This window comes from Aureococcus anophagefferens (genome assembly GCF_000186865.1).
Source record: "Aureococcus anophagefferens unplaced genomic scaffold AURANscaffold_10, whole genome shotgun sequence".
Taxonomy (NCBI): domain Eukaryota; class Pelagophyceae; order Pelagomonadales; family Pelagomonadaceae; genus Aureococcus; species Aureococcus anophagefferens.
The window spans coordinates 514,620-540,096 of record NW_008705570.1 but is presented as its reverse complement, the minus strand read 5'-3'; the positions used below and the strand labels follow the sequence as shown (position 1 = coordinate 540,096).

The following is a 25,477-nucleotide window of genomic DNA, read 5'->3' as shown; positions in this document are numbered from 1 at the left end:
CGTGCGCGCGAGCGCCAGGAACTCGAGCAGGTCGCGGTCGACGTCGTCGACGGCCTCGGGCCTTTTCGAGCTTTTCGGAAAGACGACCTCCGCGTGGTCGTGGCCGAGCGTCTTCGCGGAGACCCAGCCCTCGGCGGGCGCCGCGACGCGCACGCGCACCGTGCCGTCGCTCGCCTCGGCGAAGCCCATGGACTCGCAGACGAGGAACGTGCCCTCGCGCACCTCGGCGACCTGGGCGCTCGTCTTCTCCACACCGCTCCGCACGACGCAGCCGCGGCTCCGCACGGCCATGACGCATTTGGATTTCGGGTCGCCGGCGAAGGACACCGCCGGCATCATCGCTGCGAGTGTTGGCGGCTGGTGCGGCACCGCGGCTGGCGGGCCAAGGCCTTTGCCACAAGCGCATCGGGAAGCAAACTCCGACTTGCCTCGACTGCACCGAGGCGATGGCGGCGCAAATCGCAGCCTCTGTCGCGCCCTGCGACGCGCCGGACAGCGAGGACGAGGCCGTCGAGGACTTGTTCGGCTTCGATTTCAACGGCATCGTTGTATGCGACGACAGCGAGGAGGAGAGCGACGGCGACTGCGCGCCGCACGTCCCCAAGCGGCGCGTCGGCGCGGAGATCCCGCGCGTCGACGCCGCGTCGCTGGCGCCGGGCGAGTTTTTGGAGCGCTTCAGCCGGCGCAACGCGCCGGTGGTGCTCTCCAACTGCGAGGGCGTGCCGACGCACCTGACCGCGGACTGGTGGCGACAGCACCACGGCGACCGCGAGGTGCCGCTCGACGTGAACACGGGCGGCGCCGTGAAAGCGCCGCTGCGCGACTTCTTAGCGGGCAAACTGCGGACGCGCTACCTGCGGAATCTGCATTTGGGCGACTGGTTCCCGGGCGCGGCGGACGACGTCGGTTTGCCGCCGGTCATGGGCGAGAATCTTTTGGCGGACGAGGAGAGGGTGCGGGGCTGCCCGCGGACCTGGCGCACGTGGCTCGAATTATTCATTTGCTTCGAGGACTGCGCCGGCTTCCCGTTCTTGCATCGCGACATCTGCCACACGCACGCGTCAGTTTCGCCGGCGTCGTCGAAGCTTCGGAAACCTTTTAAAACCCAACGTATCGCAGGTACTCGCTGCAGATCCAGGGCTCCAAGGAGTTCACGCTCTTCCCGCCCGACGACGCGCGCTACATCTACGTCAACGCGCAGGCGGGCTTCTCGGGCAACCGGAGCGCGGTCGACGTCCGCGACCCGGACGTCGCCAAGAAGTTCCCCCTCTTCCAGCTCGCGGCGAGGTCGACGGTGACCATCGGCCCGGGCGACGCGCTCTTCGTGCCCGACGGCTGGTGGCACACCGCGCGCTGCGTCTCCGAGGCGCCGTCCGTCACGCTCGGCGGCAACTACGTCGACGCGTCGAACTACGACGCGTTCTCCGACGCCTTCGCGGACTACCTCGCCGTCAAGGCGCTCGGGTCGGTCGGGGCGTCGTTCCTGAATTAACCAGTGTTGTTGCGGAGCGGCTGGCATCGATTCAACTTAGATTCAACTTGGGCGGCAAGCATCGATGATGCACTTTGCCTGGCGCGGCCCAAGAACATGGCTGCCCGGAGCATATGAATCTAAACACACTGCGGCTCGGGAGGTCCGAGGTCTCGGGCGCAACCCACAACAGCAAGCGACTCGGGCGGCGGAGGTTCGATTACTCGCGCGGGCCCGTCCCCGCCGTCCGCGGCGACACTCGGAGACCTGTGACGGGGGGCGCCTCGGGGTGGGGGGCGCTTATCCGGGGGCCTAGCCTAGGCCCGGTAAGGGTCGCAGGGACCTGTGACCGGGCGGAGGCGTGTGACGCCTACTTGAGTAGGCGCCTCGTGGTGCTCCAGAGCGTCTCGTGCCTGATCAGCTGAGTCGCCGCTTCTCGCCGCTTCCCGGTCGCGAGCATTTCGAGCAGTGGGCGAGTGAAGTAATGGAGGTCCTCGCGGGGGCGGGATTTGCGGGCGTGAACGGTGTTGTCAAGGCTGTGACGGGGAAGAGCATCCTACAGCACTGCGGCATCGCCGTCAACCGCCTCCGGGCTAATGTGCTGGGCATCGGCGCCGAGTACATGGGCCACGCCCTCGCAGACAAGGCCGCAGATAAGGCATGGAAGGCCGCGGAAGCTAAGCTCGCCGGGCCGGATCGCGACGAGCGGCTCCGCTTCTCGTGTCGCCTCGAAGCACTGAGCGACGTGTTACAGAGCGTGGCGTCGTCGCGGGCCGTCGAGGACGACTCGGTGAAGACGGCTCTCGACAATTTGCGCTCCTCTCTCGAGCGCGCCTTGAAGGCCGCCGGCAGCGATGATGGACGCCGTTCTTCGGAAGCCGACATCGACGGCTACATGCAGCACCTGCAAGTGGCGTTGGCGACGGCGAACGCGAAGCTGGCGGAAGATTCGCACGACGAGATCCGCAAGTCGCTCGAGTCGCTCGCGACGGAGGACAGCTTCAAGTACGATCCCTACGACTCCGATTCGGATCAGGAAGCGTCCCTTCTCGGCGAGGGCTCCTTTGGAGCGACGCACACGATGCGCAACGTCGACGACGGCCACCTGTACGCGGTCAAGCTGATCAAGATCAAGAAGGCGGGCGTCCCCATCGAGAGCCTGCGGCAGGAGGCGTCGCGCCTGGCGAAACTCAATCATCCGAACATCGTCCGCTACTACACGTCCTTCACGAAGAAGAAGTTCTTCGCGATCGTCACGGAGCTCCTGACCGGCGGCTCGCTGCTCGAGCGCATCGACGACGCCGCCGGCCCGCTCCCGGCCGGCCAGATCAAGCGGTGGACGATCCAGATCGCGTCCGCGCTCGCGCACATGCACGCGCAACGCATGCAGCACCGCGACCTCAAGCCGGACAACGTCCTCTTCGACGCGCGCGGCGACGCGCGCCTCATCGACCTCGGGCTCGCGCAGATCGTCGTCGCCAAGTCCAAGGTCTCGTCCAAGAACGCGGTCGGCGCCGAGCTCTACCGCTCGCCGGAGAAAGCGCTCGGCCGCGCCTACGACGCGAAAGACGACATCTGGGCTCTGGGCTGCATGGTCGCCGGCGCGGCGACGGGCAAGTCGCTCGAGGCCCGGAGCGAGAGCGGCGCGGGCGTCTTCGCGCTCGACCGCGAGGAGGTCAAGAGCCTCGTCGACGAAGCCGTGTCCGCGTCGAGCACCTTCGGCGAGCTCGTCGCGGCCACGCTCGAGATCAACCCGATCGCGCGACCGGCGGCCGAGATCATCGAGCTCGCGCTGCGAAGCGGGAAGTCGCTCGCGGCCGCGGCGCGCGACGGCACGATCTTCGAGGAGGAGGACGACGATGCAACGTCTGATGCTTTGGACGATGTTCCGTATGCGGAGGTCGTCGGTGTTGAACCTTCGGGCGACGCGCCGAGCGAGAACGGCCCCGGCAAGGTGCGTGCGTCGGCGACGAGCGCCGGGTCGACGGCCCACGGGACACCGACCGCCGCCGAGGCCGACGCGGCGGCGTCTCGAGGCGACTTCGGCCCGCTCGTCGCCCTCCTCCGGACCGGCACCGACAAAGCCAAGGAGCAGGCCGCGGGGGCTTTGCGATGGTTGGCTCTGAACGCCGACAACAAGGTCGCCATCGCCAAGGCCGGCGCCGCGGACCCGCTCGTCGCCCTCCTCCGGACCGGCACCGACCGCATCAAGGAGATGGCCGCGGGGGCTTTGTCGAACTTGGCTTTTCAGAACGCCGACAACAAGGTCGCCATCGCCAAGGCCGGCGCCGCGGACCCGCTCGTCGCCCTCCTCCGGACCGGCACCGACGGCGCCAAGGAGAAGGCCGCGGGGGCTTTGTGGGGCTTGGCTGCGAACGCCGACAACCAGATCGCCATCGCCAAGGCCGGCGCCGTGGACCCGCTCGTCGGCCTCCTCCGGACCGGGACCGACAGGATCAAGAAGAACGCCGCGGCGGCTTTGGCGAACTTGGCTGTAAATAACAACGACAACAAGGTCGCCATCGTCAAGGCCGGCGCCGTGGACCCACTCCTCGGTCTCCTCCGGACCGGGACCGACGGGATCAAGAAGAACGCCGCGCTGGCTTTGAAAAACCTCGCGAGCGCCGCCGAGTCCCGAGCCGTGGTCGCGCAAGCCCTCTCCTTGGGTGCGACTGCCTCAAAACGCGACGTCGACGCGGCCATCGACAAGATACTGTCCTGAACTCTCCGCGCGTAACGTACATGTACTCCGAAGCGCGCGGGAGCTGATACCGCGCGGGGCAACATCGCTTCAACGCCTGATCGAGGGCAAACTTCGCCGAAGCGGAGCCACGGTCTGCGCCGCGTCAAAAACTTGCGCGCCGCAGCACGACCGACGATGGCCGCCATGGCGAAGCAGGTGTGCATGGTGACGGGCGGCACGGGCCTCTACGGCTCGGCGATCAAGACCTACGTGGAGCAGACGGCGAGCGAGCAGGGCGCGACGTGGGTCTTCCTGTCGTCCAAGGACGGCGACCTGCGCGACCGCGCGCAGACGGAGGCCATCTTCGAGCGCGTCAAGCCGACGCACGTCGTGCACCTCGCGGCCATGGTCGGCGGCCTCTTCGCGAACATGGCGAAGAAGGTCGAATTCTACCGCGAGAACATGCTCATGAACGACAACGTCATGGAATGCTGCCGGATCTATAAAGTGGAGAAGCTCGTCTCCTGCCTGTCCACCTGCATCTTCCCGGACAAGACGAGCTACCCCATCGACGAGTCCATGGTCCACGACGGCGCGCCCCACAGCTCCAACGAGGGCTACGCGTACGCGAAGCGGATGATCGAGGTCATGAACCGGTGCTACGCGGAGGAGTACGGCTGCAAGTTCACGGCCGTGATCCCGACGAACATCTACGGCCCCCACGACAACTTCTCCGTCAACGGCGGCCACGTCGTGCCGGGCCTCATCCACAAGTGCTACGTCGCGAAGCGCGACGGCACGCCGTTCACGGTCTGGGGCAGCGGCACGCCGCTCCGCCAGTTCATCTACTCCGTGGACCTCGCGGCGCTCACGGTCTGGGTCATGCGGTCCTACGACTCGGCGGACTCCATCATCCTCTCCGTGGGCGAGGAGGACGAGGTGTCCATAAAAGACGTCGCTCTGATGATCCGGGACGCGATGAAATTCGAGGGCGAGGTCATCTTCGACACGGACAAGGCCGACGGCCAGTACAAGAAGACGGCGTCCAACGACAAGCTCAAGGGCCTCCGGCCGGACTTCAAGTTCACGCCCATGCGCGAGGGCCTCCAGAAGGCCGTCGACTGGTTCGTCGCCAACTACGACACGTGCCGCAAGTAGGCGCGGGCGAGGCGGGGCGTAAGTTCGAAGCGTACACACAGTCAAGTTAGCCTAGTTCGCCTTGGCGAAGTTCGACTTGATCCGGCCGAGGATGTAGTCGCCCGCGGTGATCGCGCCGCCCTTGGACGCGATGACGGCCTCCTTGTCGGCCTGCATGAAGAAGGCGACGCTGTAGCGGGACCGACCGCACTCCGCGGCCGTCGCGGGCATGCGCACGCGGTGCAGGTTCGAGAGCACGCGGCCGTCGGCCCAGCGGCTCAGCATGTCGCCGACGTTCACGGCGACGCCGCCCGCGACGGGGTCCACGCGGAGCCACGAGGCCTGGGCCGCGCCGCCGCGCGGGTTCGCCGCGCACTCGAGGCCCTCGTTGCCCGGCCGCTGGTAGAGCAGCGTCACGCAGCACCAGTCCGTGTGAGGCCCCGCGCGCCACGTCGTCGCGTCGTCGGCCGCGACGGCGTCCGCCGGCGGGTAGTGGAGCAGGCGCAGGCAGCACTGGCCGCCGGCGCCCCAGAGCGCGTGCGAGCCGCTCAGCGTGCCCGGCGCGAGGTCCGGGCACGCGCGCGGCTCGAGCAGGTCGAGGATCCGCGCGGCCAGGCCCCGCGACGCGCCGAGCAGCGCCCGCGCGTCGGCCTCGAAGGTCGCCGGCGTCGCCGGCCAGCGGCCGTCCATGGCGCCCTCGCGCGCCGTGATCTGCAGCGACTCCTTCCGGTCCGCCGTCCCCGTGCTCGGCCGGACCTGCGTCATGTACTCGTAGCCGGAGTTGAGCCGCGGCGCGAAGGGCGACTGGCGCTCCTTCTCGCCCTGGTCCTGGGCGAAGAAGGCCCGCGACGCGGCGAAGCCCGCGGAGATGGTCTCCTCGTCGACGCCGTGGTTCACGACCGTAAAGAATCCCACCGTCGTCGCCGCGTCCCACATGCGCGCGCCGGCGTCGTCCGCGCGCATGTCGATGACGGGCACGCGGCCCGTGCTGGCGTCGCGCGTCATCGTCGCGCGCAGGCCGCGCTCGAGGTTGACGTCGTCGAGGACGGCGGCCATGATCTTTTCTTCGGAGAGCTTCTTTTCTATTTTTCGCGGGGGGTCGGTGCTCGTTTCAAGCGCGCGATCAGCAGCTGTTGTTGTCTTTCAGGAACCTGTTGTGTGCGCTGCGCGTCTATGCGCGGCCGTCCCGGAACCTCGTTGGCGGCGGCCTGGATGCCGGACGACGGCTCGGACAAGGACACAGAGGCTTTTCAGGCCTTCAAGACCTTGGTCGAGCAAACGCCTCCGATTGATGCCTTGACGATGCCGTGCCTTTACGATGCATTCACATCGTAGCTGCCCACCACCGTCCGAATCGCGGAGCCCACACGTCGCACCATGGCGCCGGCCGACTTGCGCGCCGAGGCGGAGGCGATCGTGGCGCGCATGAGCCTCGACGAGCGCGTCGCCGCCGTGTCCGGCCGCGACTGGTGGACGACCGTGGGCTGCGCGCGGCTGGGCGTGCAGAGCGTCTGGCTCTCCGACGGCCCCCACGGCCTGCGCAAGTGCAAGAGCAGCGCCGTCGTCGGCGGCGGTTTAAGTTTGACGACGGAAGCGCACTGCTACCCCACGGCCGTGACGCTCGGGTCGTCCTTCGACGTCGACCTCGCGGAGGCCGTCGGCGAAAGCATCGGCGCCGAGGCGCGGTACCGCGGCGTCGGCGTCGTGCTGGGCCCCGGCGTCAACCTCAAGCGGTCGCCCCTCTGCGGGCGCAACTTCGAGTACCTCTCCGAGGACCCCTACGCGTCCGGGTCCCTCGGCGCGGCCTGGGTCCGGGGCTGCCAGCGCAACGCGGGCGTCGGCGCGTCGGTGAAGCACTTCGCGGCGAACAACCAGGAGTCGAACCGCATGTTCTGCGACTCGCGCGTCGACGCGCGGACGCTGCGGGAGTTGTACCTGCCGGCCTTCGAGATGGTCGTGCGGGAGGCGAAGCCCTGGACGGTCATGACGGCGTACAATCGCCTCAACGGCGCCTACTGCAGCGAGCACGATTGGCTCCTGCGGCGCGTGCTCCGCGACGAGTGGGGGTTCGAGGGTTTGGTCGTCAGCGACTGGTGGGCCGTGCGCGACCGCGTCAAAGGCGTCGCCGCGGGCATGGACCTCGAGATGCCGACGAGCCACGGCATCCGCGGCGCCGCGCTGAAGCGCGCCGTCGCCGACGGGTCGCTGCCGTCGAGCGCCGTCGACGCCTGCGCGGCGCGCGTCGTCGCGCTCGCCCTCGCGGCGGCGTCGGGGCCCGGCGACGCGCCCGTGGACGACGGCGCCGCGCGCGCGCTCGCGCGGCGCGCGGCCGTCGGCGGCGCCGTGCTCCTCAAGAACGACGGCGCGCTGCCGCTCGTCCGGGGCCGGCGCGTCGCCGTGCTCGGGGCGCTCGCCGCGCGGCCGCGGGTCCAGGGCAACGGGTCCTCGGGCGTCAACTGCTCCCCTGACGCGCCGCTGGCGGCGCTCGGGGCCTACGCGACGATCTCGCACGCGGCGGGCTACGAATTGACGACGTCGCGCGTCGTCGACGGCGGCTTCCGGGCGCGGCGCCGGCGGGCGCGGCTCCGGGACGAGGCGCTGGCGCTGGTGGAGGGCGCGGACGCCGTCGTCGTCGTCGCCGGCCTCCCGCAGGCGTACGAGTCGGAGTGCTACGACCGCCTCGGTTTGGACCTGCCGCCGGACCAGGACGCGCTCATCGCGGCCGTCGCGGCGACGCGGCGCGACGTCGTCGTCGTGCTCCAGAACGGGTCGCCCGTCGCCATGCCCTGGGTCGGCGACGTCGCGGCCGTCCTGGAGATGTACCTCGCGGGCGAAGCGGGCGGCTCGGCGCTCGCGGATCTCCTCTTCGGCGCCGCGAACCCGGGCGGCAAACTCGCGGAGACCTTCGCCAGGTCCGCCGCGGCGCACCCGTCGGCGCGGACCTTTGGGAAGATGCGCCAGGTCGTCTACGACGACCGGCTCGACGTGGGCTACCGCCACTTCGCGCGGCCGCGCCACGCGCGCGACGTGCTCTTCCCCTTCGGCCACGGCCTCAGCTACACGACCTTTACGTACGGCGAGATCGCCCTGACGCCGGGCGCCGGCGCGTGCGACCCCGAGCTGCGCGTCGCCGTGGCGAACGCGGGCGCCGTCGCCGGAAGCGAGGTCGTCCAATTGTACGTCTCCGAGCGGAACCCGAGGCTCCGGCGGCCGCTCTTCGAGCTGAAGCGCTTCGCGAAGCTGTTTCTGGAGCCCGGGCCGGCGTCCCGTGGCGGCGACGATTTTCGAGAGATTTTGACCGGGAATTTGAAATCGTGACCGACGTGCTTGGTAGGCCCGGGGAGACGAAGACGGCGACCTTCGCGCTCGACTTCCGCTGCTTCGCCTACTGGGACTCGCGCCTCGAAAAATGGCGCGCGGACGACGGCGCGTTCGACCTTCTCGTGGGCGCGTCGTCCGCGGACGTCCGGAGCCGGGCGACGTGGACCGTGGCGGGCGCGACGCCGCGGTCCGCGCCGCCGCCGCCGGACGAGACCTTCTTCATGGACGCCTACGTGCCGCCGCCGGATCCCGTGCTGCCGCTCACGCTGCGGAGCCCGATGCGCGACCTCGCCCAGGCGACCTGGTGCGGCCGGCTCCTCCTCGAGGCCATCAAGGTCCTCGCCCGGGCCGCGCCGCTCATGGACTTCGGGGCCGAGGTGCTCCAGGGCGACGACCTGCCGCTGCTCCAGGCGTTCTGCCACGAGGGCGCGATGGGCCTGCCCATCTCGCACCTGGCCCTCCACACGTGCGGCAAGCTCAGCGAGGCGTGGCTCGAGACGCGGCTGCTGGTGGCCGTGAACGAGGGGCTGCTGGCCGCGTTGCGCGCCGCGGCGCCGCGCGCGTTCGACGCGACGACGTTCGCGGTCGCGCTCGCGGCGTTCTACGCCCTCGGCCAGCGCCTAGACCTCTAGCCGTTACTGTGGAAAGCTGCCACCCCTTTTGCGCACGTCGTCGCGAGGGTGAAGATGCGGACGGGGTCCGGCGGCGGCGGCGCCGCGGCGCACGTCGTTTCCCGCGCCCGTTTCGCCGCGGCGTTCGCGTGCCACGTCGCCAGGCAGACGACGGCCGCCGTGCGGTTGCGCACGCGCTTCGGCACGTCGTGGCGCGCGGGCTGCTCGCGGCAGGGGTTCCCCGGCGGGTGGAGCTCGTAGTCGAGCGCGTGGATGGCCAGCGTCGGCTCCTCGAGGAACGGGTGCGCGCAGTCCGTGAAGAGCTTCGGCGGCACGCGGCGCTTCGCGAACATGTACTCGCCGAGGCGGTAGTTCTGGCAGTAGTGGAGGAAGGTCGGCAGCCTCGGCGCGGGCCCCGCGGTGCCGTCGAGCGCGTCGGCGACGATCCTGGGCGCGTCGTAGCGCCGCGCCGGGCACGCGTCTTCGAGGGGCCGCGCGTCGAGGTGCGCCCAGCCCTCGTCCTGGACGTGGACGTTGCTGAGCATCATGTGGTTCACGCGCGCGTGCCGGAGCCGGAGGTGCGCCGCGGCCATGCAGTACGCGTACATCTCCGCGAGCAGGTCCGGGTACTGCGCGTAGACCTTCGGGGCGAAGTCGCGCCAGACGGGCGCGAGCCGCCGCCAGTCCGCGTGGTGCATGACGTAGGGCGGGCCCACGGGGTAGTACTTGTAGGCGTCCTTCGAATCCGTCGTCAGACACGGCGACCCCGCGCCGCAGATCTTCTCGCGGTCGAAGGTGAGCCAGTGCGTGCCCAGGCCGTACTGCTGGCCGACGGGGTGTCCCTCGTCCACGAACGCCGGCAGCTCCTCCTTCGTCCAGGGCTTGATGAGCAGCGCGTTCTCTCTCTCGACGACGTCCGTCAACGGCCGCAGGAACGCAAAGTCGGGGTCGATGAGGGCGACGATGGGCGCGCCGGCGAAGTCGACGCCGCCGCTCTCGAGGAAATGCTCGATGCCCCGCGGCTTGTTGTAGAAGTGGTAGGCCTTGCCCGTCTTCTCGTCCTTGTTGAACTCCGGCGTGACGTGCATGGAAAAGCGCGAGTGCTCGCCGTAGAGCTGCGCGTAGCGCGCCCGGAGCTTCTCCTCGCGGCCGTCTTTGCAGCCGGACGCGATGCGCGTCACCGGCCCCTTGTGGCCGACGACGTCCGCGGAGTTGAAGACGACCTCGCTCTGCCAATCTTGGTACGGCGTGCAGTCCGTGGAGAAGACGACGTGCACGCGCCGGCTCCGGTCGCCGTCGTCCGGCGCCGCGGCCGCCTCGATGCGCTGCTTCGCCGCGGCGATCGCGGCCTCGAGCGCCTTCTCGGCGCCGCGGATCTTCGCCGACAGCGGCGCCGGCGGCCGCGGCTTCGGCGGCGGGAAGGTCTCCGACTCGTAGACCCGCGGCTCCCACTCGAGCTCGGCGGGATCCGCGCCGGCGCCCATGAGCCGGTGCACGCCGTGGCCGCGGTCGCCCTGCGCGGCGACGGCGTCGCGGTGGTGGCTCAGCGTGAGCCAGGTAACGCCTCCGATGAGCAGCGCGAGCACCGTCAAGAGGATGTTGATGAAGGACCATTTCTTCCTGCGCGACGGCGCGGCCATAGCCTTCGCGGAGCGCGCCGCGCCGTCGCGCGGGTCGTTCCTCGACGACCTGCGGCGCTTCGTGCGCGGCGGCCCAGCACGATGGCTTGTTTGCCACAGAGGGCTTGCACTGCAAAGTGAACTTCAATCTAGCGCTCGGAAAAAACGAGGTGGGAGGCAGCCCCGCGCGCGCCCCGACGCGCCATGCCGTGGCAGGATCAGTACCCGGGCCAGCCCTGGCGCGAGGAGCCCTCGGGCATCAGCAAGGCGGACAAGAAGCTGCGCGACGACAAGGATGCCATGATGGAGATGGGGGAGAAGAAGGGCGGCCGCTTCGAGCTCAAGAAGCTCGCGAAGCGCCTGAGCATCAACGTCGACGGCTGCGTGAACATCGAGGACTTCGTGAACCGCATCGACATGGCGTCTCGATATCCCGAGGTCTTCGACTCCATGTGAAAGACCGCGCGCGCGGCCGCGGCCGCCGCCGCGGCCCCGCGCGGCCGCCGTAAGACTCGAAGCGACCCTCGCATGCGAGCGTAGGCCGTAGCACGGAACTACAGGTTCCGCCGCCGCCGCAAGACTCGGAGAGACCCTAGCATGCGAGAGTACACCGAAGCACGAGAGCGATTACAGGTTCTTCAGGGGCGTCGCGCCCCGGAGCCCGCGCCGCGCGGGCGCGTCCTCCTCGGCCGTGAGGAACGTCGCCCGCTGCTCCGCGGCGAGCTCCGCGTCGCGTTCGCCCGGGTTCGCCGCGGCCGCGCGCGCGCGCGCGGCCGTGCGCCCGCCGCGGCCGTCGACGCAGCGCGCGTGGGACCGCGTCACGCGCCGCTCGCGGTCGCTGCAGCGCGCCGCGGGCATCATGCGCTGCTTCGCCTCCTCGAGAGCCGCCTTCTGCTCGCCGCGCTTGCGCTCGCGCTCGACGGCGTCGTCGAAGCGCCGCGCCGTCGCGTCGTTCCAGACGCGCTCCCGCAGGTCGCCGACGCGCTCCGCGAACTCGTCGACCTCGCCCTGGGTCTCCGGGTGGAGCTCGCGCGGCCCGTAGCACTCGGGCCGCGCGGCCAGGGCGACGCCGTCGTCCAGGAGCTCCAGGAACACGTCGTCCTCCTCGCTCGTCTCCGGGTCGAAGTGGCCCCGCGCGCGCACGCCGGCGAGCGCGAGGCCCGCGTCCGCGGCGTCGCGCGCGCTTTTGGCGAACTCGAGCTTGGCCTTCGCGACGATCTCCTTCCGCGCGAACTTGGGCATGGACTTGGACCGCTCGAGCTTCGCGCGCCAGGCGGCGGCGGCGCCGAGCGCGGAGGCCACGCGGTCGAGGTGCTTCGCCAGCGTCTCGAGCGACGCGACGGGCGACAGGGGGCTCCCGGGCGCGTCCGCGGCGTCGTCGAAGGCGCCGCCGTCGTCGATCATGCCCACGCGGCCGCGGGGGCCCGCCGGCAGCGCCGCCGGTTTCGCTTCCTCCGCGTCCGGCCGCCGGTTCGCGCGCGCCTCGGCGTCCTCGAGGTCGCGGTGCAGCTCCTGCTCCAGCACCTCCCGGTCGTCGTCGTCCGCGAGGCCCAGGACGCCGCGCGCGAGGGACCCGAAGTAGCGCTCGTCGCCCGTGGCCGCCGCGTCGTCGACGTCGAGCGCCGCCTCGTCGTCCTTGCCCTCGACGCACCACTGGACGCTCGTCTTCGCCGCGAGGTCGCGCCGGACGCCCCTCAGGCGCTTCTCGTCGCGGCGGCACCGGTCCTCGAGGCCCTCGCAGGCGGCGCGGACCTTGCCCGACGCGTCGCTCACGCGGTCACTGAGCTTCGGGTCGCTGTAGCGCTCCATGTTGTGGACGAACTCGTCGTACTCCGCGGACACGGGCAGCCGCCTCCGCGCACCGGCGACGGCCGCGAGCGCGTCGGCGAGCTGGGGCGACCGCGCCTGCGACGGGTTCTCCTTGAGGCCCTGCTGGTAGAGGCGGAAGGCGTCGTAGACGCCCGCGGCGCAGCCGCGCAGGGTCGTCAGCGCGTCGAGCCAGGTCTCGACCTCGTCCGCGTCGTCGCTCTCGAGGAAGAAGGGCATGCTCGAGCTCCCGTCTCGCACGCGACGGTGCGGTCGACGTCGAGCGCGGCTGCGGTTGCGGGCAGCGGCGCGGGGCGGGGCAGCCTCGAGCAGGCAACGGCTGCGGTAATGTTGAGGTTCAACATGAGTTCAACTAAGGAACAATACGATGGCCGCCATCTCGCTTTGGATCTCGTTTGGGGCAGCGTCCGTGTGATCTGTGCTCCCGCACCTGGCTGCCCCCCTCGCTGAGGGGGCTGCGCTCCGCTGCGCGCCGGTGCAACCATCGCATGTAGGCTGGAAAACACCTGGCTCAACTACACGAGAAACGCCCTCTCTGCCACGGGCGTCGGCGCGGCCTTCATCGAGTTCCGGCGGCATTCGGACGACAAGCCGCCGTCAGCGTCTCATTCTTTTAGGCGTGGCCGCGTCGCGCCGCCCGCCCGGAACGCAGCCCACGGTTCACACGATCGTTCACAGGCCGCCCATCGGCGGTTGTTGTCTGCTGCTGATGGGCGGGATGTACGTCTCGCTGGGCAGCGCGAGCGTGCTCTACTCGGCGACGCTCCTGCGCAAGGAGCTGCGCGCGCGCCGCGTCCCCCGCCGCGCGACGCGAAACATCTTGCGGCGCCCGCAGGCAGCTGTCCGCGGGCGGCGTGGCCGTCGCGGCGGTCTCCGCCGTCTGGCCGCCGCTCATCTGGGGCGCGGCCGTGTCGTCGCTCTGGGGCGCGCCGCCGGCCGCGCTCGTCGACGCGCTCAAGGCGCACAAGGCGCGCCTCCCCGAGCTGCTGGCGACGAAGCTCGATAATCTCGAATGACTCTGTTACCGTCGCGACGACCGGCGGCGCTGGGAGCCGCGCTTCTTCGAGTTCTGGATGTACTTCCACTCGTGGGCGTCGTCGTCGGTCTGCGAGTGGCGGATGTCCGGCAGCTTGTTCGCGTCCGCGAGGGGCGCGGCCGGCTGGGACCGCGGCGACGCGCGCTCGAGGCCGCCGATGCGCGCGAGGAGCGTGACGCGCTCCTCGGCCTGCGCGTGGACGTGGGCCTGGAGCGCGAGGACGTCGGCCTGGGCCTTGGCGAGCGCGCCCGCGTCCGGTGGAGGGGGCGCCGCGGCCGCGCGCGCGAGCTCCGCCTTGAGATCCGCGAGCTCGCGCGTCATCTCGTCGGCCTCGCGGCCGCGGAGCGACGCCTCGAGGCGGAGGCCGTCGCACTGGCGCTTCCAAGCGTCGCGGTCGCTTGCCAGCGCGTCGCGCTCGCTTTGCAGCGCGTCGCGTTCGCTTTTTAGCGCGTCGCGCTCGTCCGCGAGGTTCGCCGCCGCGCCGTCGCGGTCCGCCCGGAGCTGCCGCAGCTCCGCCTCGTGCTCGAGGCGCGCCGTCGTCCAGGCCTCCGCGAGCTCGCGGCCGTCGTTCTCGGCCTTGGCCCGGACGGCGCGGAGGTCCGCCTCGGCCTTGGCCAGCCGCGCGAGCGCGTCGTCCGCCTTGTCTCGCGCGGCGGCGACGGCGTGGCGGCTCGCGCGCAGCTCCGCGTCCGCCGACTTCTCCAGCGCCGACCGGCTCGACGCGAGCTCGGCGCCGACCTCCGCGGCGTGCTCCCGCGACGCGTCGAGGAGGGCCGTCAGGGCCGCGCCGGCGGCCTCCGACGCCGCGCGCGCGTCGACCTCGCTCGCGGCCAGGCGCGTCACGGTCTCGCACGACCGCACCTGCTCCTCGAGGGACCGTTTCGCCGCGGCGAGCTCCCGCTCCTTCTGGAGAAGCACGGCGCGCCAGTCGTCGTTGGCCTGCTCCCGCGCCGCGTCGGCCTCGTCGGCTCGTCGTCGAACGTCGTCGACGGCGCCGCGCGTCTTCCGCGCCTCCGCGAGCGCGGCCTCGCGCGCGGCCTCGCTCCGGCGCAGCGCGTCGGCGGCCTGGCGCCGCTCGGCGTCCGTCTCGGCCCGCGCGGCGCGCACCTGCTCCGTGGCGAGGCGCCGCGCGGCCTCGAGGTCCTTTTGGAGCTGTTGCCGCTCGTCGACGCCCTCGCGCGCCGCGGCCTCGCAGCGGTCCACGGCCAGGTCCCGCGCGCTCGCGAGCCGCGCGCGGTCCTCGGCGTTCTCCGCGAGCGCCGCCTCCGCCGACGCCAGGCTCCGCGCCGCGGCCTCGAGGTCGACGCGCGCGGCGCGCTCCGCCTCCTCCGCGGCCGCGGCGGCCGCCGCGCGCTCGTCGGCCTTGTCGCGCGCCGCGCGCGCCTCGAGGTGCGCGACGTCGGCGCGCCGCCGCTCGTCCTCGACGAGGAGGTCGTGGTCGTCGGCGAGGCGCGACGCGCCCTCGAGGGCGACGGCCTTGAGGCGCCGGAAGTGGCGCCCGAAATCGGAGACCTCGCTCCGGATCTCCTCGAGCACCGCGCGGTCGAGCTTCAGCGCGCGCTGCGCCGTCTGCATCTTCGCCGCGATCTTCTCCATGAGGAGCTTCCTCGCGAGCTTCGCCCGCGCCTCGTCCTCCATCGTGGCCGCCCAGCCCGCGGCAGTTAGGGATAATAAGTTCAAGCAACGCTGCTCCTTGAGAAGCTGCACCTAACGGAAACGAGCGCGCTTAAAAACTCGCGGAGGCTGCCCGCCCGCCCGCCGCCACAGCTCGCGCGCCGGCGGCCCACGAGCGTCGCAATGGAGGACGTGGAGAACACGTCGCCCAAGTCCGCCAAGTCCGGCGACGGCGCGCCGAAGCGGGAGAAGGGCTGGAGCGCCATCAATAAGGTCAACAAGGAGCTCAAGGAGAAGAAGCGCGAGAACGAGAAGCTCCAGGCGCGCGTGGTGGAGATCAGCGGCGCCATGGACGGCCTGCGCCAGCAGCTCTGGGAGCTCGAGCTCGTCAACGCCGAGGCCGCCGCGCGCGTCGAGGAGCTCGAGGACGCCGCGACGGCGCGCGACGCGAAGTCGTCCGAGGCCGAGGACCAGCTGCTCGACGCCGGCGCCGCGGAGGTCGCCGCGGCCGTCGCCGACGAGCGCGCGCGCGCGGCCGTCGAGCGCCGCGCGCTCGAGGCGGCGCACCTCGCGGCCGTCGCCGAGCTCGAGGCGGCGCGTCTCGCGGCCGTCGCCGAGCTCGAAGCCGCCGCGGCCGCGGACGCCGAGGCCCACGCGGCGACCAAGGCGGAGCTCGTCCAGGCGCGGCGCGCGGCCGCCGACGGCACCGCCGAGGCGCGGGCGGCGACGAAGCGTTCGACCGCCGCGGAGGCGCGCGCCGCCGCCGCCGAGGCGGAGCTCGACGGGCTGCGGACGTCGCCGCCGCCCCGCTGCGTCTCCGTCGAACCGGAGTCGCCGGACAAGGACGGCCTCCTGGAGCGCCTCGAAGGCGAGTGCGCGCGCCGCGCCGCGGAGCTCCAGCGGCGCGCCGCCGAACTGCAGGACGCGCGCAAGGCCACGCTCGACAGCAACTGGCGCGCGACGCAGCTCGAGGCGGAGCTGAAGACGCTCCGCGAGACCAAGGACGCGACGAAGAAGCGGCTCTCCGTCCTCGACGCGCAGACGCAGCAGGCGCGCCTCGCCGCCGAGGAGTCGCGCGTCGCGCTGCTCCGGGGGACGCTCGCGCGCTACCTCGCGGCGCCGTCCGACGACCTCGCGCGCACCCTCGCGGCCCTCCTCGACGTCGACGCGCCGCGCGGGGGGGACCGCGCCGCGTGCGGCCCCGCGCTGCCCGCGGCCCTCGCGCGGCGCCTGGCCGCCGCCGCCCGCGCGACCTTCGGCCGCCGCGAGGCGCGAACGGCGCTGTAGGGGCGCTTACGAGGCCGCGAGCAGCAGGGCCGCGAGCGCCCCCGCGACGCCCGCGCGGGCGGCGGCCGCGGCGCCGACCTCGTCCTCGGGCGACGCCGCGTCGTCGTCCGCGCGCTCCGCCGGCCGCGGCGTCGGCGCGGGCGCCGGGGGCGATTCGATGCACTTGCCCGCGCAGTCGTACCACAGGCAGCGATACTCGTAGTCCTCGATCTCGTAGCCGTCCTCGCAGGTCCAGCACGTGTATTCGTTCGCGGCCACGCTGCACACGTTCGCGCAGCCCTCGCCGGCGCAGGCGTCGGACACTTCGACGGCGACGCGCTGGCCCCGCAGGCAGTGGCCGTAGTTGCTCGTCGAGCAGGAGAAGTAGATGTAGCCCGCGGCCGCGTCGGCCTCCGTCACCGCGTAGTCGTACTCGCCGTCGTGACTTCCGCTGAGGAACTCGCCCGCGTATCGCAGGAGGCGTCGTCCATCTTGATGACGTCGTGGCCCGCGTCGAAGAGGAAGCGAATCGTGTGGCCGACGCGCACGATGCCGTTGTAGGTCGTGTTCGTCGCGTCGTACTGGGACACGCCGTCGACGGACGTGCCCATCTCCTCGTAGTACAGCTGGCACGTGTTCTCCGTGCCGCTCGAGCACAGCGTCGTCCAGCTCTGTTCGCCCGTGGGCGTCGTGATGGTGCGCACCATCGCGCCGGCGCCGGCGCCGAGCAGAACGGTAATCAGTGCAGCCCGCATTGCTTTGCCGGCAGCCCGCACGTGCGCGTCAACCTAGCCCTCAAGGTCGGTTCACCTTGTTGTTCTCGAACAATCAAGGAATGGTCTCGAGTCGGGGCAGCTTCTTGATCATGGCATTGTCAAAGCACTAGGCATCCACATCGTTCACGCTCAAGCTGCCGAGGCGCCCGCAGCCGCAGTTATATGGAGCACATCATGTGGTTCCTCGTCGCTGGCTTGCTCGTCGTCGGCCTCGCGGCCCGCTTCGGCCTCCGGCGCATCCAGTACCTGAACCCCAAGGAACAGCTGCTCGTGAAGCTGCTCACCTCGAAGATCGTCGTCAACGGTCCCGCCGTCTACTTCCCGCCCCTGTTCAAGACGCTCTCCTACAAGAAGCGCCCCGCGCTCACGCTCGCGACGGCGCAGCACTGCGTCGTCACCGAGGAGCGCACGGGCGAGCAGCGCGTCGTCGAGGGCCCCTGCGCGCTCTTCCTCGGGCCCTACGAGGCCGCGGCCGCGGCGACGGAGTCGCGGTCGCTCTCCGAGGCCGAGGGCGTCGTCGTGCTCGACCGCGCGTCCGGGACGCGCGAGCTCCTCGCGGGCCCGCTCGTCTACGCGCCGCGGACGGCCCACGAGGTGCTCGAGCGCCACGTCGCCGCGACGACGCTAAAGGCCTCGGAGTACGTCCGCGTCCAGGACGCCCGCACGGGCAAAGTGCGCGTCGTCGCCGGCGAGTGCCGCTTCTTCTTGGAGCCGCACGAGGCGCTGGTAGGGAAGATCGCAAACGCCTGGACCCTCGGCGCGAACGACTACGTGCGGCTCCGCGATGGCGCGTCCGGCTCCGTGCGCGTCGTCCGCGGTCCCGGCGTCTGTGTCCCGAAGGCGACGGAGGACGCCGTCGACGGGCCCGAGCCGCTCGCCGCCGTCGCGCTCAAGGCCTGGGAGTACAGCGTCATCCAGGCGCCGGACGGCGCGCGGCGCGTCGAGCGGGGGCCGGCGCTGATCCGCCTCGGCCCCGAGGACGTCTTCCTCTCCGCGCGCAAGACCGGCGCGACGGTCGACGCTTTGCACGCGGCGCTCGTGCGCGACCGGTCCACGGGCGCGGAGCGGCTCGTGACCTGCGAGCGCGACGCGAGCTTCGTCTTCGTGCCGAAGGCGGGCGAAGAGATCGTCGAGGTGCGGGACCTCGTGCGCCTCGCGGAGCACGAGGCCGTGATCCTGCGGGACGGCTCCGGCAAATTCCATTACCGCTACGGCAAGACGCCCGACGGCTGCTTCTTCGTGCCCCCGACCTGGGAGATCGTGTCGCTGAAGTGGTCGCGGGGCCGGCGCCGCGAGACGCGCGACCTCGTCATCTCCGTCTTCGACTGCCGCCCGCAGTACATGTCCTTCGAGTTCAACTGCCGCACGTCGGACAACGTCGAGCTCGTGCTCGAGGGGACCTTCTTCTGGGAGGTCGCGAGCATTCCGAAGATGCTCGAGTTCACCTCGGACGCCCCGGGAGACGTGTGCTCGCACGCGCGGTCGTCGTTCATCGCGTTGATCTCCAAGGTCACGCTCGCCGAGTTCATGGCGTCCTTCAACGATCTGGCCAAGCGCGCGTCCGACGGCGACGACGCCTTCTACCGGAACCGCGGCATCGACGTCCACTCCTTGGAGGTCACGCGCTACGCGTGCGCGGACGCGTCGACGTCCGCGATTCTAGCCCAGATCATCTCCGAGACGACGAACCGCATGTGCCGCCTCTCGCAGCAGGACTCGGAGAACGAGATCGCCCTCTCGAAGATCGACGGCGCCGTGGCCCAGGAGAAGGGCAAGGCCGAGCTCAACGAGATCCGGGAGGCGCGCGACGTCGCGGCCGCGCGGGCCGAGGGCGAAGCTGAGGCGCAGCGGCTCCTGTCGTTCCTCGAGACCCTCGACGGCCGCGTCACCGACGGCGAGGCCCTCTGGCGCGAACTGCGGCGCAAGGACGCCCTCGAGGCCGTCGCGAGCGGCTCGGCCCACGTCTACTTCACGCCGGACCAGGCCCAGCTCACCATCGAGACGCGCGCGTGAGAGCTTTGTGTGCGCCGAGTGAAGTTAAAATGTCAAAATGGAATGGTGCGTTAGTCAAAGGGCACCGTCGAGATCGACGTCCACATGTCCCGCGTGGCCTGGGGCACCTTCGACGAGTCGTTGAAGCTCGGCGCGGGCCCGTAGTCGAGCATGTTCGCGGTCCAGACCCCGACGCCGCGGAGCCCCTTGTCCTTGACGATGCGGTACTTGGCCTCGAGGCTCGCGAGGTCGTCGTACCACAGCTGCGACACGTTGCCGTCCTTGTCGACGAAGTTCATCCAGGACTGCTCGAGGATCGCGTCGGCGTGCGCGCCGTCGACGGACGCCGCCGTCTTCGCGGGCATGGAGCTGAAATCCACGGCATTCGCCTTCGCGTCCGTGCAGTTGGCGTCGCGCCAGGGCGCGGCCGCGATGGGGCAGTAGCGCGCGTCCTTGGCCGTGCCGGACACGCAGGGGTACTCGCGGCCGTACCAGGGCACGGCGAGCACGAGCTGCGACGGGTCCACGAGCGCGAGGTAGTTCAACACGCCCTGGAGGACCTGGGGCGGCGGGCTGTTCGGGGTCGCGAGGCACGCGCCGAAGATGTAGGAAGCCATGTCGTAGGCCATGATCAACAAATAGTCCGCGTGCTCGGCGATGCCGGCGACGTCGTAGAAGCGGCCGTCGATGCCCGGCATCCACCCCACGTCGTAGCCGACGACGGCACCCTCGGGCAGCGCCTCGCGCACGCGCTTGACCATGTCCGTGAGGCCGTCGCGCGACGTCCGGTTTCCCGGCGCGATCGCGTCCTCCGTGTCCATGTTGACGCCGTCGGCGAAGTAGCGCCGCACGTTCTCCGCGACGCCCGCCGTCCACGCGGCCTTGGCGGACTCGTTGGTCCCGCCGTAGACGGCGACCTCCGGCGACGCGGGCACGACGACGCGGACGCGCTTCGATTTGGCGTAGCAGTAGAGCTCCGCGGACGAGTCGAGGAACTCCCAGAGGGCGACGGTCGTGAGGCGGCTCCAGTCGTAGCGGCGCCACTGCTGCATGTTGTATCCCTCGCCTGCGACGTGGAAGGCGAAGAGCTCCTTCTCGAAGCGCGGCGCCGCCTGGAGCTCGCAGAGGGCCTTGTCCTTGCAGGGGCATTCGCCGGGATATTTCGCGTTCGGGTCCAGCAGCGCCTGCGACTCGTCGGGAGGCACGTACTGCGCAGAAGCAGAAGCGGCGGCGAGCAGCAGCGCGAGCGTGGGGCAGCCCATCATCATGCTCTCAGTTCAGAAGCTCGGCGATTCCCAGACTTCAAGAATCGACTTCAACGAGTCTTATCCGGGCGGGCCGCCGCCGGCGCGTCGTCGACGGGCCCGAGGCGGTCGTTCGCGCCGACGAGGCGTATTTCGACGTTGCCCGCCACGGAGAGCCCCCGCCCGCGGTTGCCGTCGTCGAGGCCGACGCCGTCGACGACGAGCGTCGCCGCGTCGCCCGGCCGGAGCGCCTCGACCTGGATCGCCGCGGCCGTCGCGTCGCGCGTGCCGGAGACGACGACGTCGTGGAGCGCGACGGCCGGCGACAGGTAGCAGTAGATGCCGCGGACGGCCGCGTTCGCCACGACGGACCGGCGGAGCGTCACGGCCGTCGAGCCTCGCGCGCAGATGCCGTGGGGCGCCGCGTCGGCGACGCGGCAGCCGTCCATGGTCAGGGCCGCGTCGTTGAAGAGCGTGACGGCGCTGCGGCCCGTCCCCGCGACCTCGCAGTCCGTCAGCGACGCGGACGCGCGCTGCGCCAGCCAAACGCCGAAGCCGGCCTCGGACGAGATCGCGCAGCGCTCGAGCGCCACGGCGCCCTTGCCGCGCGCGAAGACGCAGGCGCCGAGGGCGCGCTGCTCCGCGCGGTCGCCGCTCGCGACGTGGCGCAGCCGCACGCCGCTCACCCGGAGGCCGAAGGGCCGCGCGGAGCCGCCGACCTGGAAGACGCTGTGCCCGCTGCCGACGACGGCGCCCGGGCCGCGGATGGCGAGCGCGTCGCCGGCGCCGACCTTGTGCGGCGCGTCGAGGATCACCGTGCGGTTCTTGAGTTCGAGCGGCCGCCGGCACCGCATCGCCGCGCCGCAGAGCCGCGCGAACTGCGTCTGCGACAGTGTTGTAGAGGAAGCGACGGCGGCGAACGCGAGCGCGGTCGCGATGCGGCGCGTGCGAGCGATCATTGCGCGCGGTGGGTATGAACGATGCGGTGCGTGCAAGCGATCATTGCGCGCGGTGGGTCTGAAAGCCGCTAGCACAAATCAGCCAAATCGATGCCCATGTCCTCGCAGCCTTGATGTTGCTGGTCAATCAAAATGACAAAGTTAACTTGAACTACGGGGCAGCTCTCGTTTATGGAATAATGCGGCTTCCTGCCACCGTCGCGCTGCTGGCCGCGTCCGCCGGCGCGGACACGAACATCAATTTATACGAGGGCTACAACCCGGCGCGCGGCTGCTGCGCGGGCACGACGGTGAGGGTGGGCTATCTCGGGACGAGCGCCGAGCCCTACTACGGCACGGACGACGGCGGCCAGATCGTCGGCCTCTACCCGGACCTCATGGACCTCCTGGCCGCGGAGATGGACTTCCAGATCCAGGACGTGGTGGTCCCCTCGACGAGCGACTGGGCCGAGCTCCTGCGAAACGGCACCTGCGACGTCATCTTCGAGTTCTCGACGGAGGAGGACGGCGTCTCCATGGCGCGCACGCCGTTCGTGTCCTACACGTTCACGGGGCTGACGAGGAAGACGAACACGCGGTCGGGCGCCTGGTCCATCTTCGACCCGTTCCACTCAGGGCAGGAAAAGGGTGCGAAATTCCCAACTTCCGATCTCGGCCGTTTTCAACTCGTTTCGGCTGATTTGTGGACGAGCGATCATCTCTCGGAGCGCTCTCGACGCGTGGATGCTTTTTTCCGGAACGCGCGCGCGCGGAACACTCACGCTGCATCATCCCCAGGTTCCACTGGCGGCTCTGGCTCGCGGTCGCGGCGACGGTCGTCGTCGGCGGCGTCGTCGCGTTCGCCATCGCCGTCGCCGCGGACGGCGCGCCGCGCACCCTGTCGGCGGGCGTCGAGTCCGCGGCGACGCAGCTCTACCACGCGACGGCGCTGCTCCTCGCCGGCGACGACTTCGAGTGGCTCCGCGGTCCCGGCCGCGCGTTCCGCCTCGGCTTTTTGTTCTTCGCGCTCGTGACGTCGGCGACGTACACGGCGAACCTCGCGGCGTTCCTCACGCGGCCCAACGTCAAGGTCCTGGGCCCGCAGACCATGGACGACCTGGCGACGTCCGTCGCGTGCGTCGAGTACGGGTCCCTCGTCGCCATGCTCGGGAGCCTCGTCGCGGGCACGATCTCGCCGGACACGCACGCGGCGGACGGCGTCGCCTACGGCTACGACGAGCTCGGCGCGCGGACCGCGTGGTGCGTCGACGCGGTGCTCGGCGGCGCCGCGGACATCTTCATCTCCAACGACGTCGGCCTCCACCTCGTCGGCCTCGACCTGTGTGCAAATCAACCACTGGTTTGGGACGTCCCGACCAAACTTTGAAATTCTCTAGCTCGCTCAAATCGAAGTCGATTCGGCTGATTTTTGGACGGATCGATTGCTCTCATCGAGTTCTCGAAGCACAGCGGAAGTTCGTGTGTCAAAACATTCGAATACGCTCACATTGAAGTCGGGTTGAAGATTTGATTTCCACACAGGCCTCGACCACTGCGAGGACCTGCACCCGGCCGCGGGCATCCGGCTCATGATGCTCCACACGCACGTCTTCGCGAACGACGCGGCGCTCGCGCGGAACATCTCCTCGACCATCGACGCGCTCTACTCCTACGCGTCGATCTACGCCGTCTTCGACGAGCGCTTCCGCCGCGCGGAGTCGTGCGGCGAGGCCGAGGTCGGCGAGACGACGCAGATCAAGATGGGCGACATGGCCGGGGCGCGTACCCGGTGTCTCCTTGTTCTTACGAGAAGTACGGCGCGCGAAAAAACACCGTAGGTCTTCTACATCTTCGCGGCGATCGCGGCGGCGTCGCTCTTGTGGGCGGCGTTCGAGCGGCGCCGCCGCCGCGGCGCCCCGGACGACCGCGTCGCGCCGCCGGAGCCGCCCGCGTTGCCCGAGAAGCCCGCGCCGCCGAGCCCCGAGTCGCCGCGGGAGCGGAGGAAGCGGCGCGCGAAGGTGCCGCGGGCCGGGCCCGAGTCGACGGCCGCGGCGCTCCAACGCGTCGAGGCGAAGCTCGACGCGATCCTGGCCGCGCCAACGCCGCTCGACGCCGTCGTCACGCGCGACGCGGAGGGCACCGAATCGTCGCCGGACGCGTACTGCGGCCTCGGCGCCGCCTACTACTAGTAGTACTCCGTGGACGATGGGCAGTAACCTCCTTTAAGCGGCCCACGCGGTCCCGAGGTCGAAGTCGTAGAGGCGGTGCTCCGCGAGGGCCGTCGCGTTGGCGTCCGCGAGGGCCTCCGCGGCGCCCGCGAACGTGTCGACGAGCGACACCAACGGCGCCAACACCGCGTCCCACTTGGCGGCGAAGTTCGGCGGCAGCGCGAGGTCCGCGGCGTCGCCGAAGGCGCGGAGCGCGAGGTGCTCCAGGGGCCGCACGAGCGACGCGTCGACGAGCGCCGCCGCAAAAAGCGCGTCGCAGCGCGCGAGCTCCGCGGCGTCCAAGCCGACGCGGTCCGCGGCGTCCACGGCCGCGCGCGGCCGGTGCGCGTCGCGGTGCGCGGGCCGCCGCGCCTTGACGGCCGTCCGCGGGGGCCCGTTCGCTTCCCGCAACGGCTCGGCGCCGCCGCCGGCGGACTTGCGCGTCTTCTTGTCCGCCGCGGCGCTCGCCCGGAAGCTCCGGTCGCAGAAGCCCGCGAGCGTCGCGTGGAGCACGCGGAGCGCCTGGGCCTTGGTCCGCGGCGCGAAGCCCGGCGCCGCCAAGAGCTTCACGCCCAACAGCTCCACGAGGCGCCGCAGGCGCTTCGCCGACTTGGCGACGCGCCAGATGACGAGGTGCTGGGCGCGCTTCCCGAACGTAAGATCGCGCTGCTCGAGGATGAGCGCGTCGAGCGACTCGCAGAGGATCGAAGTCGCGCGCCCGCCCGCCGCGAGCGTCGCCCGCGAGACGAAGGAGCCCGGCGCGTCGCGCTCGCCCTCGGCCCAGAGCGCGAGGTTCACGTCCAGGCGCTTCGGGAAAGAAACATCCACGCCCTCGCCCTTGCAGAGCACGGACCCGTCGTCGCGGTCCTCGTCCCAGCTCGCGTCCGCGCCCCGGAGCGCCGCGAGCGCGGCCGCGGCCGCGCCCCGCGCGGGCGTCACGCGGAAGCCGCACAGGAGGCGCACGAGCGAAAAGGCGCAGACGTCGTCGGCGGCCACGCAGCGCGCGTCGCGGTGCTCCACGGACCTGTGTGGAATTCAAATCTTCAACCCGACTTCAATGTGCGCATATGCGACAGTTTCGACGCAAGCTCTTCGGCTGTGCTTCGAGAACTCGACGAGAGCAATCGATTCGTCCAAAAATCAGCCGAATCGACTTCGATTTGACCGAGATAGAGAATTCTGAAGTTTGGTCAGGACCACCCAAACCAGTGGTTGAATTCCACACAGCCACGGACGCGTTGTCCGACACGTAGGCCGCGCGCGACTCGCCGCAAAAGCGGAGCGCGACGCCGGCGGCCGTCTGGCGGATGTCGACGTCGCGCCGCGCGCAGGGCACGGCCGCGAGCGCGCCGGGCGCGGCGAGCGCGGCGACGAGCGCGAGGGACGGCGGGTCGTCGAGGCCGTAGTGGCGCTTCGCGTCCTCGAGCTCGCCGAGGAGCGCGGCCGCGGCGGCCGCGAGCGCGGCGCCCGAGTCCGCGCGCGACGACCAGGACGCCGGCAGCGCGACGCGCCGCAGCGCGCGCTTGGCGGCCTCGCGCGCCGCGGCGTGCGCGGCCTCGAAGGTCGCCGGGTCCTTGAGGGCCGGGTCCGCCTCGTAGTCCAACAGGCAGTAGAAGTCGACGTCGCTGAGGCCCGACGACGTCAGCGCCGCGGCCAGGTCGGCGACGCGGCCGTCGGCCGACGCGGCCCGGAGCATGCCCACGGCCGCGGCCTGACGAAGGGACGACGTTGCCGC

General features: G+C 70.9%; 8 protein-coding genes across 8 annotated transcripts; 5 read left to right on the top strand and 3 right to left on the bottom strand.

Annotated features, from left to right (window-relative positions):
• Positions 1-2,366: 2,366 nt before the first annotated feature.
• AURANDRAFT_26770 (hypothetical protein) lies at positions 2,367-3,089 on the top strand (the record flags this gene model as incomplete). The annotated part of the gene is made up of 1 exon (XM_009039182.1): positions 2,367-3,089. A coding segment is annotated over one exon (723 nt), but the record flags the coding sequence as incomplete, so codon positions are not given.
• A 1,242-nt stretch (positions 3,090-4,331) lies between these two features.
• AURANDRAFT_53743 (hypothetical protein) lies at positions 4,332-5,355 on the top strand (the record flags this gene model as incomplete). The annotated part of the gene is made up of 1 exon (XM_009039183.1): positions 4,332-5,355. One exon carries the CDS (start codon positions 4,350-4,352, stop codon positions 5,310-5,312), a length of 963 nt encoding a protein of 320 aa, XP_009037431.1.
• AURANDRAFT_60104 (hypothetical protein) lies at positions 5,345-6,445 on the bottom strand (the record flags this gene model as incomplete). Its single annotated transcript, XM_009038994.1, has 1 exon — positions 5,345-6,445. One exon carries the CDS (start codon positions 6,345-6,347, stop codon positions 5,364-5,366), a length of 984 nt encoding a protein of 327 aa, XP_009037242.1.
• A 259-nt stretch (positions 6,446-6,704) lies between these two features.
• On the top strand, positions 6,705-8,812 carry AURANDRAFT_10207 (hypothetical protein; the record flags this gene model as incomplete). Its single annotated transcript, XM_009039184.1, has 2 exons — positions 6,705-8,554; positions 8,626-8,812. Coding segments are annotated over 2 exons (2,037 nt in total), but the record flags the coding sequence as incomplete, so codon positions are not given.
• A 6,602-nt stretch (positions 8,813-15,414) lies between these two features.
• AURANDRAFT_71695 (hypothetical protein) lies at positions 15,415-19,374 on the top strand (the record flags this gene model as incomplete). The annotated part of the gene is made up of 3 exons (XM_009039185.1): positions 15,415-16,480; positions 17,147-17,202; positions 17,520-19,374. 3 exons carry the CDS (start codon positions 15,503-15,505, stop codon positions 19,372-19,374), a joined length of 2,889 nt encoding a protein of 962 aa, XP_009037433.1.
• A 50-nt stretch (positions 19,375-19,424) lies between these two features.
• On the bottom strand, positions 19,425-20,615 carry I3 (hypothetical protein; the record flags this gene model as incomplete). Its single annotated transcript, XM_009038993.1, has 1 exon — positions 19,425-20,615. One exon carries the CDS (start codon positions 20,613-20,615, stop codon positions 19,425-19,427), a length of 1,191 nt encoding a protein of 396 aa, XP_009037241.1.
• A 1,120-nt stretch (positions 20,616-21,735) lies between these two features.
• On the top strand, positions 21,736-22,922 carry AURANDRAFT_64416 (hypothetical protein; the record flags this gene model as incomplete). Its single annotated transcript, XM_009039186.1, has 2 exons — positions 21,736-22,160; positions 22,334-22,922. The coding sequence occupies 2 exons, from the start codon at positions 21,736-21,738 to the stop codon at positions 22,920-22,922; spliced, it is 1,014 nt and encodes a 337-aa protein (XP_009037434.1).
• Positions 22,923-23,757: 835 nt separating this feature from the next.
• On the bottom strand, positions 23,758-25,438 carry AURANDRAFT_64415 (hypothetical protein; the record flags this gene model as incomplete). Its single annotated transcript, XM_009038992.1, has 2 exons — positions 23,758-24,766; positions 24,978-25,438. The coding sequence occupies 2 exons, from the start codon at positions 25,436-25,438 to the stop codon at positions 23,758-23,760; spliced, it is 1,470 nt and encodes a 489-aa protein (XP_009037240.1).
• Between the last annotated feature and the right edge of the window lie 39 nt (positions 25,439-25,477).